Source organism: Mizuhopecten yessoensis, unplaced genomic scaffold (assembly GCF_002113885.1).
Source record: "Mizuhopecten yessoensis strain PY_sf001 unplaced genomic scaffold, ASM211388v2 scaffold10045, whole genome shotgun sequence".
In the NCBI taxonomy this organism is placed as follows: Eukaryota; Metazoa; Mollusca; class Bivalvia; order Pectinida; family Pectinidae; genus Mizuhopecten; species Mizuhopecten yessoensis.
This window is the reverse complement of record NW_018408351.1, coordinates 244,378-260,865: the sequence shown is the minus strand read 5'-3', so window position 1 is coordinate 260,865 and position 16,488 is coordinate 244,378. Positions and strand designations below refer to the sequence as shown.

Here is a 16,488-nt window from a genome sequence, read left to right as displayed (position 1 = left end):
CTACCTAGACAGTTTTAGTGTCTTTTAGTTCCTGCCTAGATAGTTTTAGTTCTTTTTTGTTCCTACCTAGACAGTTTTAGTTCCTTTTTGTTCCTTCCTAGACAATTTTAGTTCCTTTTAGTTCTTAGCTAGACAGTTTTAGCTCCTTTTTGTTCCTACCTAGACAGTTAAGTTCCTTTTAGTTCCTACCTACATAGTTTTAGTTCCTTTTAGTTATGAGCTAGACAGTTTTAGTTCCTTTTAGTTCCTACCTCGATAGTTTTAGTTCCTTTTTGTTTCTACCTACCAAGACAGTTTTAGTTGCTTATAGTTCCTACCTAGACAGTTTAGTTCCTTTTAATTCCTATCTAGACAGTTTTAGTTCCTTTTTGTTCCTACCTAGACAGTTTTATTTCTTTTTAGTTCCTACCTAGACAGTTTTAGTTCCTTTTAATTCCTATCTAGACAGTTTTAGTTCATTTTAGTTCCTACCTCGATAGTTTTAGTTCCTTTTTGTTCCTACCTAGACAGTTTTAGTTCCTTTTTGTTCCTACTTAACAAGACAGTTTTAGTTCCTTTAAGTTCCTATCTAGACAGTTTTAGTTCCCTTTTGTTCCTACCCAGACAGTTTTAGTTCCTTTTAGTTCCTACCTAGACAGTTTTAGTTCCTTTTAATTCCTATCTAGACAGTTTTAGTTCCTTTTAGTTCCTACCTCGACAGTTTTAGTTCCTTTTTGTTTCTACCTAGACAGTTTTAGTTCCCTTTAATTCCTATCTAGACAGTTTTAGTGTCTTTTAGTTCCTACCTAGACGGTTTTAGTTCCTTTTTGTTTCTTCCTAGACGATTTTAGTTCCTTTTAGTTCTTTATAAGACAATTTTAGTTCCTTTTCGTTCCTACCTAGACAGGTTAAGATCCTTTTCGTTCCTACCTAGACAGTTTTAGTGTCTTTTAGTTCCTGTCTAGATAGTTTAAGTTCCTTTTAGTTCCTATCTAGACAGTTTCAGTTCCTTTTAGTTCCTAACTAGATAGTTTTAGTTCCTTTTAGTTCTTAGCTAGACAGTTTTAGTTCCTTTTAGTTCCTACCTAAGCAGTTTTAGTTCCTTTTTGTTCCTACATAGATAGTTTTAGTTTCTTTTAGTTCCTATCAATGCAGTTTTAGTTTCTTTTTGTTCCTACCTATGCAGTTTTAGTTCCTTTTAGTTCCTACCTCGATAGTTTTAGTTCATTTTTGTTCCTACCTAGACAGTTTAAGTTCCTTTTAGTTCCTACCTAGACAGGTTTAGATCCTTTTAGTTCCTACCTAGACAGTTTTAGTGTCTTTTAGTTCCTGCCTAGATAGTTTTAGTTCCTTTTTGTTCCTACCTAGACAGTTTTAGTTCCTTATAGTTCCTACCTAGACAGTTTTAGTTCCTTTTAGTTCCTACCTAGGCAGTTTTAGTTCCTTTTAGTTCCTACCTAGGCAGTTTTAGTTCCTTTTAGTTCCTACCTAGACAGTTTTAGTTGATTTATTTTGATTAAAACATTTTTTATTTGTCATTCAACAAAAAGGATTAGGCACAAGTTATCTCAACTTAGAAACGCCCTCTCCAATACATTTCATTATATTGATTACATGACAACAACAACAAATATATTTATAATATATATGAACAAAGAAGAAAGGAAGGGAAAAGGGAAGAAAAGAAATTTAGAAGAATAAGAAAGAGAGATGATAGGATAATACTACTGACCTTAAAATCTGTTACTATTTTTAATGTAGGTTTGGACTATATGGAAGATATTTTCATTGTCTTCATCTGACAAATTTGGAGAACCGTACATAATAACATTTAGAGAAATATTACAATAACGTGAGATATCATCAATCAAAATTTGTCTTTGTCTGATATACAGCATACAATCAAAAAAGTAATGGACTGCATTTTCACACTCATTTCCACATGCACACATTGGATCACCTACAATATTAACTCTATACAAATCATAATTTAAACTACTACATGAATGACGCAATCGTGTATGTAAAATATTTAGTTTTCGATTTCCTACATGAAAAAAAATAGGCAACAAGTAACCTTGGTTACGCTTAATCGATGATTTAAAAATGTTAACGGATGGCTGCTCTCTGACAGTATTTGGTAAATCGTTCCATAGTCTTATAGAAGAAGGAATAAAGGATTGGAATGAACTAGACAGACGGAAATTGGGAACAGTGTAGTTTTCAGTATTTCTCAAGTTGTAGCTATTGCGTTCGCATACTTTAGGAGGAAGAATGTTAGTTAAATAAGAAGGTGTTTGTTTATTATGGAGTTTGTACATTAGGGAAAGTTTCTTAAGTTTTCTTCTTTCAGATAGAGGTTCAAGTTGGGATTCTTGATAAAGTGATTGTTTACTAGAAAAAGAGGGTAGGCCAGTAATAATTCTTGCTGCTTCAAGCTGAACTTGTTCAAGTTTAGTTAGATCTGCCAGAGAACAACCGTCCCAAACTTCACAGGCATATTCCAACACAGGCAACACAAATACTTTATATATTCTTAACAAAGTTTTCCTACTCAACAGTAATTTAAACTTTCGTAGTACTGATACCTTTTTCATGCATGTTTTTTGAATTTCGGAAATATGTAAAGACCATTTTGCATCTGCACTAAATATTACGCCTAAATGTTTATGACTTTCAACACAATTCAGAGTCTCAGTACCAAAACAAATCTGTAAAGGAAGTATATTTCGCGAATTAGATATAAATAACACATCAGTTTTCTGTTGATTAAATTTAGTAAGCCAGTCCCGTGACCATTTGTCAAGTTTTTCCAAATCTCTGTTTACACACATTTCAATATCAGCATGAGAAGACGAAGAATACATCAAAGAGGTATCATCAGCAAATAAGCGTGAAATACAATTTAAATTATCAACAATATCATTAATATAAACCAAAAATAACAGAGGACCTAACACACTTCCTTGTGGTACACCAGCATTTGTGTAACCTATATTAGAATACACACCTTTAACAAGAACCTGTTGTTGTCTGTTTGAAATGTAATTTTTAAACCAATGTAGTAAACCATCTCTAATACCATAAGCATGTAATTTATGTAAAAGACCCCTATGCCAAACTCGGTCAAAAGCCTTCGATATATCACAAAAAATTAGACAAGTATGTTTTTTTTCTTCTAATGAACAGCATATATTATGGTAAATTTCTATTAGCTGATGGACAGTGGAATGATTAATCATAAAACCAGATTGTTTTTCGTAAAATAAAGAATGATCGAGGAAAAAATTATAGATGTGTTTAAATACAACTCTTTCAAAAACCTTACCTATACAAGACAACAAAGTAATTGGTCGGTAATTTGACACCAAGTGTCTATCACCCTTTTTGAACAGAGGTATAATAATACCATGTTTCAATATTTCCGGGAATATTTTAGAATTTAGTGACATATTAAAAACAGTTTTAGTTCCTTTTTGTTCCTACCTACCAAGACAGTTTTAGTTCCTTATAGTTCCTACCTAGGCAGATTTAGTTCCTTTTAGTTCCTACCTAGACAATTTTAGTTACTTTTTCTTCCCACCTAGATAGTTTAAGTTTCTTTTAGTTCCTACCTAGACAATTTTAGTTCCTTTTAGTTCTTAGCTAGACAGTTTTAGTTCCTTTTTGTTCCTACCTACACCGTTAAGTTCCTTTTAGTTCCTTCCAAACAATTTTAGTTCCTTTTAGTTACTATCTAGACAGTTTCAGTTCCTTTTAGTTCCTACCTAGATAGTTTTAGTTCCTTTTAGTTCTTAGCTAGACAGTTTTAGTTCCTTTTAGTTCCTACCTCGACAATTTTAGTTCCTTTTAGTTCCTACCTAGACACCTAGACAATTTTTAGTTCCTTTTAGTTCTTAGCTAGACAGTTTTAGTTCCTTTTTGTTCTTACCTAGACAGTTAAGTTCCTTTTAGTTCCTTCCAAACAGTTTTAGTTCCTTTTAGTTCCTATCTAGACAGTTTTAGTTCCTACCTAGATAGTTTAAGTTCCTTTTTGTTCTTAGCTAGACAGTTTTAGTTTCTTTTAGTTCTTATCAATGCAGTTTTCGTTCCTTTTAGTTCCTACCTAGACTGTTTCAGTTCCTTTTTGTTCCTACCTCGATAGTTTTAATTCCTTTTTGTTCCTACCTAGACAGTTTTAGTTCCTTTTAGTTCCTACTTCGACAGGTTTAGATCCTTTTAGTTCCTACCTAGACAGTTTTAGTGTCTTTTAGTTCCTACCTAGACAGTTTTTAGTGTCTTTAAGTTCCTGCCTAGATAGTTTAAGTTCCTTTTAGTTCCTACCTAGACATTTTTAGTTCCTTTAAGTTCCTAACTAGACAATTTTAGTCTCTTTTAGTTCCTACCTAGATAGGTTTAGATCCTTTTAGTTCCTACCTAGACAGTTTTAGTGTCTTTTAGTCCCTGCCTAGATAGTTTAAGTTCCTTTTAGTTCATACCTAGACAATTTTAGTTCCTTTTAGCTCTTAGCTAGACAGTTTTAGTTCCTTTTTGTTCCTACCTAGACAATTAAGTTCCTTTTAGTTCCTTCCAAACAGTTTTAGTTCCTTTAAGTTCCTACCTAGACAGTTTAAGTGTCTTTTAGTCCCTACCTAGATAGTTTTAGTTCCTTTTTGTTCCTACATAGATAGTTTTAGTTTCTTTTAGTTCTTATCAATGCAGTTTTCGTTCCTTTTAGTTCCTACCTAGACTGTTTCAGTTCCTTTTTGTTCCTATCTCTATAGTTTTAGTTCCTTTTTGTTCCTAACTAGACAGTTTTAGTTCCTTTTAGTTCCTACCTAGACAGGTTTAGATCGTTTTAGTTCCTACCTAGACAGTTTTAGTTCCTTTTAGTTCTTATCAATGCAGTTTTAGTTCCTTTTTGTTCCTAACTAGGCAGTTTTGGTTCCTTTTAGTTCCTACCTAGACAGTTTTAGTTCATTTTTGTTCCTACCTAGACAGTTTTAGTGTCTTTTAGTCCCTGCCTAGATAGTTTAAGTTTCCTTTAGTTCCTACCTAGATAGTTTTAGTTCCTTTTTGTTCCCACCTAGACAGTTAACCTTTTAGTTCCTACCTTTTAGTTCCTTTTTGTTCGTTCCTTTTAGTTCTTAGCTAGACAGTTTTAGTTCCGTTTTGTTCCTACTTAGACAATTAAGTTCCTTTCAGTTCCTACCTAGACAATTAAGTTCCTTTTAGTTCATACCTAGACAATTTTAGTTTCTTTTAGTTCTTATCAATGCAGTTTTCGTTCCTTTTAGTTCCTATCAATGCAGTTTTAGTTCCTTTTTATTCCTACCTAGACAGTGACGATTTTAGTTCCTTTTAGCTCTTAGCTAGACAGTTTTAGTGCCTGTTTGTTCCTACTTAGACAATTAATTTCCTTTTAGTTCCTTCCTAGGCAGTTTTAGTTCATTTTAGTTCATACCTAGACAATTTTAGTTTCTTTTAGTTCCTAGTTAGACAGTTTGAGTTCCTTTTAGTTCCTATCAATGCAGTTTTAGTTCCTTTTTATTCCTACCTAGACAGTGACGATTTTAGTTCCTTTTAGTTTTTATCAATGCAGTTTTAGTTCCTTTTTATTCCTACCGAGACAGTAAAGTTCCTTTTAGAGTTTTAGTGTCTTTTAGTTCCTGCCTAGATAGGTTTAGTTCCTTTTTGTTCCCACCTAGACAGTTAAGTTCCTTTTAGTTCCGTCCAAACAGGGTTAGTTCCTACCTAGACCGTGTTAGTGTCTTTTAGTCCCTACCTAGATAGTTTCAGTTCCTTTTTGTTCCTTCATAGATAGTTTTAGTTTCTTTTAGTTCCTACTTAGGCAGTTTAAGTTCCTTTCAGTTCCTACCTAGACAATTTTAGTTCCTTTTAGTTCCTGCCTAGATAGGTTTAGTTCCTTTTTGTTCCCACCTAGACAGTTAACCTTTTAGTTCCTACCTCGACAATTTTAGTTCCTTTTAGTTTTTATCAATGCAGTTTTAGTTCCTTTTTGTTCCTAATTAGGCAGTTTTGGTTCCTTTTAGTTCCTATCAATGCAGTTTTAGTTCCTTTTGTTCCTATCTAGACAGTTTTAGTTCATTTTTATTCCTACCTAGACAGTAAAGTTCCTTTTAGTTCCGTCCAAACAGTTTTAGTTCGTTTTAGTTCCTTTTTGTTCCTTCATAGATAGTTTTAGTTTCTTTTAGTTCTTATCAATGCAGTTTTAGTTCCTTTTATTTTCTACCTAGACCGTTTTAGTTCCTTTTAGTTTTTATCAATGCAGTTTTAGTTCCTTTTGTTCCTTTCAGTTCCTTTTTGTTACTACCTCGATAGTTTTAATTCCTTTATGTTCCTACCTAGACAGTGACGATTTTAGTTCCTTTTAGCTCTTAGCTAGACAGTTTTAGTGCCTGTTTGTTCCTACTTAGACAAATAAGGTCCTTTTAAGTCCTTCCAAACAGTTTTAGTTCGTTTTAGTTCCTTTTTGTTCGTTCCTTTTAGTTCTTAGCTAGACAGTTTTAGTTCCGTTTTGTTCCTACTTAGACAATTAATTTCCTTTTAGTTCCTTCCTAGACAGGTTTAGATCCTTTTAGTTCCTACCGGGGCAGTTTTAGTTCCTTTTGTTCCTTTCAGTTCCTTTTTGTTCCTACTTAGACAAATAAGGTCCTTTTAAGTCCTTCCAAACAGTTTTAGTTCCTACCTAGACAGTTAAGTTCCTTTTAGTTCCTTCCAAACAGTTTAAGTTCCTTTTAGTTCCTACCTAGACAGTGTTAGTGTCTTTTAGTCCCTACCTAGATAGTTTTAGTTCCTTTTTGTTCCTACATAGATAGTTTTAGTTTCTTTTAGTTCCTACTTAGGCAGTTTAAGTTCCTTTTAGTTCCTACCTAGACAATTTTAGTTCCTTTTAGTTCCTATCAATGCAGTTTTAGTTCCTTTTATTTTCTACCTAGACCGTTTTAGTTCCTTTTAGTTCCTACCTAGATAGTTTTAGTTCCTTCTTGTTCCTACATAGACAGTTTTAGTTCCTTTTAGTTCCTTCCAAACAGTTTTAATTCCTTTAAGTTCCTATCTAGACAGTTTTAGTTCCTACCTAGATAGTTTTAGTTCCTTTTAGTTCCTGCCTGGATAGTTTTAGTTCCTTTTAGTTCCTGCCTGGATAGTTTTAGTTCCTTTTAGTTCCTAACTAGGCAGTTTAAGTTCCTTTTAGTTCCTTCCTAGACAGTTTTAGTTCCTTTTTATTCCTATCAATGCAGTTTTAGTTCGTTTTATTTTCTACCTAGACCGTTTTAGTTCCTTTTAGTTCCTTCCAAACAGTTTTAATTCCTTTAAGTTCCTATCTAGACAGTTTTAGTTCCTTTTGTTCCTATCTAGACAGTTTTAGTTCCTTTTGTTCCTATCTAGACAGTTTTAGTTCCTACCTAGATAGTTTTAGTTCTTTTTAGTTCCTACCTAGACAGTTTTAGTCCCTTTTAGTTCTTATCTATGCAGTTTTAGTTCCTTTTAGTTCCTATCTAGACAGTTTTAGTTCCTTTTTGTTCCTACCTAGACAGTTAAGTTCCTTTTAGTTCCTTCCAAAAATGATATTTTGACAGACAACATATACACAGAATGTATCTGAGGTTTTCCTGTTGATAATGGCGACATTTCACAAGTATTGCTGAATGCTTCAATATCTTCACGAAAGCGCTAGCCCGAGAAAAAATACAGAAGGAATATATTCAAAAGGAGACCCTTAAATAGCCAGTTTAATAAATTTCTAGAACTATATGAAAAGGTAAGGTCTTCTACATCGTTTCATGTAAGTCTATGTCCTAATAATGTCAGCGAGAACCGGGGTTGTCACCACGATACAACACGGGGCACTAATGAGAATACACAAAAACCGACCTTAATATAACACAAGGAAATAAAGGAGATCATGACGCGACCATAAAACGTAGCTCGTATTCTTCATCGCCCTGAATCTCTATACCTTTTGATTTAATTGTTTTAATTGTATGTCTATGTACTGTAAAGCGCTTTAGAATGGGCTATTCTAGCAAGATAGGGCACTATATCAAATGTTGTATATTATGGTCGCTTTCTTCGATCTTCACCTACTACTTGACCAGCAGAGACTGATTCCTACTAAACTTTACGATAAGCGTGTCAATTTCGATTTTCGGATTGTAAACTTACACTTTCTTGAAAGTAACAACCTGAATCAGCAACCAATGTTGTTACTTCGTCGCATATTTTAAGAAGTGACAGAGTATTATGGTATCTCGTATTATTTCCGGTACAATAAACAATAAGTGATAATTGTTGTGCATGAAATCATCACCCTTCCTGTACACCTGGTTTAACCTTTGGTTGTATGCGGTTCAGCTGGTTTAACTTTTGGTTATGTCCAGTACACGTGGTTTAACCTAAGGTTTGTGCGGTGCACCTGTTTAACATATGGTTTGACCGGTACACATGGTTAAACCTTTGGTTTTGTGCAGTACACCTGGTTTAACCTTTGGTTTAGTGTGGTACACCTGGTTTAACCTTTAGTTTTGTTCGGTACACCTGGTGTAACTTTAGTTTTGTCCGATACACCTGGTTTGACCTTTGGTTTTGTCCAGTACACCTGATTATACCTTTGGTTTTATGCGGTACAACTTTTGGTTATATCCGGTACACCTGGTTAAACCTTTGGTTTTGTCCGGTACACCTGGTTTAACATTTGGTTTCGTCGGGTACACCTGATTAAACGTTGGTTTTACGCGGTACACCTGGTTTAACATTTCGTTTTGTCCGGTACAACTGATTAAACCTTTGGTTTTGTCCGGTACACCTGATAAAACCTTTGGTTTTATGCGGTACACCTGGTTTAACTTTTGGTTAGTTCCGGTACACCTGGTTAAACCTTTGGTTATGACTGTAACATCTGGTTTTACCTTTGGTTTGTCTGGTACACCTAGTTTGACTTTTGTTTTTTTCCGGTTCACCTAGTTTAACCTTTGGTTTGGTCCGGTACACCTGGTTTAAGATTTGGTTTGGTCCGGTACACCTGGATTAACCTTTGGTTTGATACAGTACACCTTGTCAAACCTTTGATTATGTCTGGTACACCTAGTTTGACCTTTTGTTTTGTCCGGTACATATAGTTTGACATTTGGTTTGGCCGGTACACCTGGTTTAACATTTGGTTTGGTCCGTTACACCAGGCTTAACCTTTGGTTTTGTCTGGTTCACCGAGTTTGACCTTTGATTTTTTTCGGTACACCCGGTGTAACTTTAGTTTTGTCCGATACACTTGGTTTGACCTTTGGTTTTGTCCAGTTCACCTGGTTAAACCTTTGGTTTTATGCGGTACACCTGGTTTAACATTTGCTTAGTTCCGGTACACCTGGTTAAACCTTTGGTTATGTCTGTAACATCTGGTTTTACCTTTGGTTTTGTCTGGTTCACCTGATTAAACCGTTGGTTTTACGCGGTACCCCTGGTTTAACATTTCGTTTTGTCCGGTACAACTGATTAAACCTTTGGGGTTGTCCGGTACACCTGATAAAACCTTTGGTTTTATGCGGTACACCTGGTTTAACTTTTGGTTAGTTCTGGTACACCTGGTTAAACCTTTAGTTATGTCTGGTACATATAGTTTGACATTTGGTTTGGTCCGTTACACCAGGCTTAACCTTTGGTTTTGTCTGGTTCATCGAGTTTGACCTTTGGTTTGGCCGGTACACCTGGGTAAACCTTTGGTTTTGTCCGCTATACATGGTTTAGCCTTTGATTTTGTTCGGTACACCCGGTGTAACTTTAGTTTTGTCCGATACACTTGGTTTGACCTTTGGTTTTGCCCAGTTCACCTGATTAAACCTTTGGTTTTATGCCATACACCTGGTTTAAGATTTGGTTAGTTCCGGTACACCTGGTTAAACCTTTAGTTATGTCTGTAACATCTGGTTTTACCTTTGGTTTGGTCCGGTACACCTGGTTTAAGATTTAGTTTGGTCCGGTACACCTGGTTGAAGTTTTGGTTAGTTCCGGTACACCTGGTTAAACCTTTAGTTATGTCTGGTACATATAGTTTGACATTTGGTTTGGCCGGTACACCTGGTTTAACATTTGATTTTGTTCGGTACACCCGGTGCAACTTTAGTTTTGTCCGATACACTTGGTTTGACCTTTGGTTTTGTCCAGTTCCCCTGATTAAACCTTTGGTTTTATGCGGTACACCTGGTTTAACTTTTGGTTAGTTCCGGTACATCGGGTTAAACCTTTAGTTATGTCTGGTACATCTGGTTTTACCTTTGGTTTTGTCTGATACACCTGATAAAACCTTTGGTTTTATGCCATACACCTGGTTTAACATTTGGTTAGTTCCGGTACACCTGGTTAAACCTTTAGTTATGTCTGTAACATCTGGTTTTACCTTTGGTTTTGTCTGGTACACCTAGTTTGACTTTTGGTTTTTTCCGGTTCACCTAGTTTAACCTTTGGTTTGGTCCAGTTCTCCTGATTAAACCTTTGGTTTTATGCGGTACACCTGGTTTAACTTTTGGTTGTGTTCGGTACACATGGTTTAACCTATGGTTTTATGCGGTACAGCTGGTTTAACATTTGGTTTGGTTCAGTACACCAGTTTAACCTATGGTTTGTCCGGTAAACCTGGTTTAACCTTTGGTTTGTCCGGTACACCTGGTTTAACACTTGGTTTGGTCCGGTACACCTGATTAAACCTTTGGGTATATCTGGTACACCTAGTTTAACCTTTGGTTAAGTCTGGTATACCTGGTTTTTCCTTTGGTTTTGTCCGGTACACCTGATTTAACCTTTGGTTTTGTCTGGTACACACGGTTTTACCTTTGGTTTTGTCCGGTACACCTGGTTTAACCTTTGGTTTTGTCTGGTACACCTGGTTTTACCTTGGTTTTGTCCGGTACACCTGATTTAACCTTTGTTTTTGTCTGGTACACACGGTTTTACCTTTGGTTTTGTCCGGTACACCTGATTTAACCTTTGGTTTTGTCTGGTACACCTGGTTTTACCTTTGGTTTTGTCCGGTTCACCTGATTTAACCTTTGATTTTGTCCGGTACACCTGGTTTTACCTTTGGTTATGTCTGGTACACACGGTTTAACCTTTGGTTTTGTCCATTACACCTGGTGTGACCTTTGGTTGGGCTTTGTGCGGTGGTAGGATCTGGGGCGTGCTGTTTGTTGTTTTGTTCTGGTATCTCCTCGTTTACTGCTGTTTTATAGGGTTTAACGTCCTATTATAAACTTGATCAGTTCAGATTTTCTGGCCAAACTATGATGACGCTGAAGAGCCCGATTATTTCACATTCAGATGATGGTGATATTATTTTTCCTGAAAGAACATCCCATTTTTTCTCAAAGACTTGATGCTCCAACTAATTCATATTCTGTTGGTGTTTTAGTTTGATATATTTTCTTTCTCTCCATTTTGTGTTTTTAATTTTTGAGACGTGATGGCCTTACCCTTTTTCATTGTCTTGACAAGAATTGTATCACATTCCACTGTGTGATGTGCGCATGTATAGTCTCACTATTGTACCTATTGTTACAATCTGCTATTCACGTTCATCAAAATACCATCATATACATTGCAATTAATATAATCAGTTAGTTACAATAATAGGGCGACCTTTGCTTATTTTAATAATAAGATAACATTCGTGATGGAATGGTTGAGGCTGCAACGAGTACCTAGTCAATAAGGAGTTAAAAGGTCGGATACACATTTGTCCTCAGCGTTATATAGAAATTGACGCCAATTATTGTTAGCATACGTATACGTATATACTCAAAATTAAATTAACTGACATTTCAGGCTCTGGTAATCCCTATAGGTGACCGACTTCATGTATGTATACATACCAGCCGGGCACTGTCGATCTCTTATTGTCTGTATAAATATCAAATTATCAACAACTCTATCATGGACTGTATATACAGGAATTTCTAGTCACGTTTATTGGACCTTTGGTAATGTTACATTCCTTCTTTCAAAATAAATGATGATAAATCAACAAAACGCATATATTACGTAAAACATTATTTATTTAACATCATGTTCTGTTTCGAAAACATTTTAAAGCTAAATAACAAATATTAAGCAATACTTACAATATCCGTGAAGCTAATACGCGTATCTGTCACATAAAATGATGTGATATGTGACTTACATTTGTATGAGGGGCGCTACAATCACTCTGACGTCAAATGAATCGGTGATAATGCGCACGTGCTCAGCTTAACGAAACACACTTTATCTGCAGTAAAGTTACACCAAATCAGACATCACGAAAAAGAACATATTGCGAGCGACGTAATAATACGTGCTAAGGTTAATATTCAAGTTTTATACGAAAGTGAAATGAATTTTGACAGGGGAAACATGCGTTGAACATGTAAAGTAAACAGGACGAACAGATAAATGGACAGACTGACATTTGTTTTTATCGAATGTAGTGCAGCAGTTTTAGAAAAATGTAGAATGTAAGTTTAAAAGAATTACATAGTTAGTAAATTGTCCTATACAGAATTTTTGAAGAGCTCAATGTCTGTGTCTATAGAATATAGTAGTATGTATAAAATGCACCTCAGCCTGTCGTAAGATTGTTTGCGTTATCCTTATATAGGTAACTAAGGCATAGGAATTGAAATAGTATATTGGCGTTACACAAAATTAGCAAAAATGAAAACAAAATCTGATAGAGAAACTGCTAGCCTTGGAATAACATGGAATGCATTTGAATACACGTCTCATGACTACATAGACCAGCGAGGCTCATGACGATGAAATGTTCAAAGGTGACCAGACCTTACTAGTGTGGGTTACTTAAGTACAGGCGCGTTCAATATTCTGTTTCTCAATCCTACACGTGGACCGACAGGATAACTGTGGCTTGACAATATCTACCACCTTCTCACTAGTCAGATAATAACATGGTTATGACAAGAGAATGGTAGGGCTGGCAGAGATATGACGCACAGGGAGGGTGTTCAACAAAGGAGCATGATGAAAGCCAAGGGAAATCACGTGACTGAGCAAGAACAGTACACAAAATGAGGACTCAAAAAGCTTCATCAAATAAGTGAATTTAGTAGGCATTTATGTGTGATTTCTTTGAGTTAAAAAGAACAAAATTTCACGAAATTTAAATGATAAATTCAGCATGACATATACAGGAAGTGTTTTCAGAATAATCGCCATCAATGTTTCCTTTATAATTACAATGTTAATGTAAAAACAGTGCGGACAAATACGACACGAATGAGTGGACAGCTATCTCCATATGAATACAAGTGTTTCATAATTACAAAATGCGAGTAGACACATCTAAGATCACAATAATTTTATATACAAACATCCAGCAAAGTCTTAAAGCCTTGTTCTGATAAAAGATCATAGTATGCTAGAAAAATAATTTAAGTCACATACATCGTATGTAGTTCATGGATGACAAACACATATTAAATAAACAATGTATCTACTGGCAATGAAATAAATTAAAGGACAATTATATTGACAACGATATTTGACGAAGTAAAAAAGAAATAATAGCGAGTGTTCGTATAACGTGAACAGCCTCGGTTTTACGTAGCATCCATTCATTCAGGTTTCGGCCTTTTCTAATAAGTCACAGTGTATGAAAGCTCCCGATTACAAATCATAATAAACATTATACCACAGGAACCGGATCCGTAAACTATCAAAGGGGAGTAATTCTACCATTCCAAGTCGTCAGGAAAGATATTTTGCACCTTATCTTCTTAGTCCATTTTCGTGACCGTAAGAACACATGATTACATATACATTATTACAGTACGTATATTTATATACACAGTCACCTTCTCACCTAGTCTGTGTGAGAGGAGAAATCAATTCCACGAAAGTGAAATAATAAACGATGTCTTGTGTCTCTAGCCAAACTATGTGTTACTGTGTTTTTTTCAGAAGACAAACATTCCTCGAAAAACATGCACCAAGCCCCCATGACAAACGTTGGGATAGTCATCATAGTATGTTTGAAATGGTTTAAATACTTGATGCCAGTTCTGTCACTAGATGGTGCGAGGGAAGTGCCAATTAGTTATGTCACTAGATGGTGCGAGGGAAGTACCAATTAGTTTTGTCACTAGATGGTGTGAGGGAAGTACCACTTGGGTAAGTTCACTGACTACTCAGGTGAAAGACCAAGCACTCACGGTAATGGTGAAGTTGCAGACACAAAGTTGTAGGTCATGCGCACGAGACACTTCCTGCTTGTAGCGTATATGTGACGCTGTCAACTGCTATGTACAATTTTTTTCCGGGTAGTTAGTGTTGCTCTGACAGTTCCCCAAACTATACAAGGTACAGTGTGTCTTTGTCTAAAAGGTATTTTCCAATTGTGTACAAGAAATCTGCATACCAATTCACACCTTCCTGTTGGCGATGCGTTCCGTTAGAATGCGTTTGAGTCCACGGTAATGATATGTGCTGTGAAATCGTATGTAACAATCGCGTTGGCGCAAACACCACATGCGCAATTAGTTCACTATTGATCACACCGTAGCACGAGGCCACAACGTCATCCACGACGATGCTGCCCTCTGCAGTCAAGGGCGCGTACACACCGTCTTGTAAACCTATTTTTATGTCAATAATTTTTGATGGTTTTATAACTTCTGTATTTTCGGCAATTAAAACATAATGCCCTATTTTAACAGTGTCAGCGTATCGTGCCTGGAAAGAATGTAAGGTTGTTTGGTTTGACGGCGAAGTGTAAATGAGATGTTTATCAGTGAGAGTTATCGTTCTTTCGTCGCTTGTTAACAATGTGAAGAATAAACCGTTTCTCTTTTCGTCCCTGTCCAGGAATGTGATGACGTCACTGAATTGAAGAGTTCCATCTTTCGTCATGGCCAAAACTTGGTCTCCAACCTTGATGTCGGAAACGAAAACTCGCCCTCTGTCGGGCGTTTGTACAGTTCCTTTCCCCGTAAAACAGCCTCCAATCTTGATTGCAGCGGACGATTCTGTAAAAGTAAAGATATTTGATTAATAAATGAACTTTTCTGAGATGATGATAGTAAATGAACATTTCTGAGATGATAATAGTAAATTAACCTTTATGAGTTGATGTCTATGATGATGAGGATGATGGTGATGAAAGTATTTCTGAAGAGGCTATAGAGTAAATATTACATTTTCTGAGAACAGCTGAACAAAATGTTTGATTAAGTAAGCAAACGAGTACATTGCCTATTGACTTACAGTCCATTATAGGAGTAAGATTGTAATGTATATTTAGCATCGCATTATAAACAGTTGAGAGAGTTTGGAGGGGATACCTGTTCAGTCTGTCACTCGGTTTGTTTAATGAGACTCTGTATTGCTCGGTATTATGTGATAATTCAGATCATGTTGTCAAATTAATTGATGGAAGTCGTATTCATCCAAGGAGCTGGCTGTCAGATATGGCTTCTTATCAAGTACATGTTCAACACGGCATGCTCAGTCGACGGTGGTGATTACATATGTAAGGGTCTCCTACACACAGCCGACACGTCTGCCAGTGTCCCCGACCCACCCGAGTGTTTGTCCAACACTTTTCACTGCCCATACTGGTCTATAGGGGTGTATGGCCCTTTTACAAACATTCAATCAACAAGAATCATTCTTGGCCCAGTTTGAATAAGTCAAAGCAAAGTTGTGATAGCGACACATGAAGGGTATCTTCACCGCAATGTTTATGTGTTGATTGCCTAGCAGACTTTGACTTAGTTTTCTGTCTGGTCGAGGGGTATCGCTATAACAAATTCTTCATGGGTCAAGCTCTGCTAGTCCCCACCCACTGTCGTAACTTATACACACGTAATATGAATATCATCGTAATGTTATACTTAATTATATCTATATCAGAAATTTAGTTATATGCGCATGAGATATGGGTAAGGGATTAAACTTGCTTGAGTAAACTCGATGCTTTTGTATTACATTACTCAGGTGTTAAAACGTGCACTTGCTATTGCTTTGGGTTTTCAGTTTGTTGATTTAATAAGACATATAAAAGACTTATGGTGATGATGTATACATCGAAGAAGAAACAACGATTTGGGTTATACACAGGTAGACTTTGACCCTGACACAAAGTCACTCATAATCACTCTGAATCTCTGTGAAAATATGCCAACATTCCTCATTGTGTTCTTTTAACTTTTAAAACTATTTCGTTCATCCCGTGTTTCCTTCAGACAGAAGGATTCAGAACGCTTTGTGGAATGTTAATTTGCGTGTAAAAGTATGGCGAAATGTACCATTAAAACGCGTCCCTATTTCCCTGTCGGTGCACACTGGTAAGGTCGTGGTATCGGGATGATCATTGGCCAACATCCAGGCCGTGCCCTATGTAGTCAGGTTTGTCAGGTCAATCTGGTACCGAGAGGCTTATGTTTGAAACCTTACAGTATACAAATACCGATAGAATATACCTGTATCCCAATGTATATCGATGCAAAATCCTGTAGATACCTCGAAGAA

General features: G+C 36.2%; 1 protein-coding gene across 2 annotated transcripts in view; it reads right to left on the bottom strand.

The window, feature by feature from the left end:
* Positions 1-12,010: 12,010 nt before the first annotated feature.
* The window catches only part of LOC110459370 (sonic hedgehog protein A-like), an 82,273-nt gene continuing 77,795 nt past the window's right edge, over positions 12,011-16,488 (bottom strand). For both annotated transcript variants that reach the window (XM_021511591.1, XM_021511590.1), the window contains exon 5: positions 12,011-14,984. In XM_021511591.1, coding sequence (XP_021367266.1) covers positions 14,311-14,984 — 674 coding nt within the window. In that variant the 3' untranslated portion in view covers positions 12,011-14,310. The remainder of the gene's footprint in view (positions 14,985-16,488) is intronic.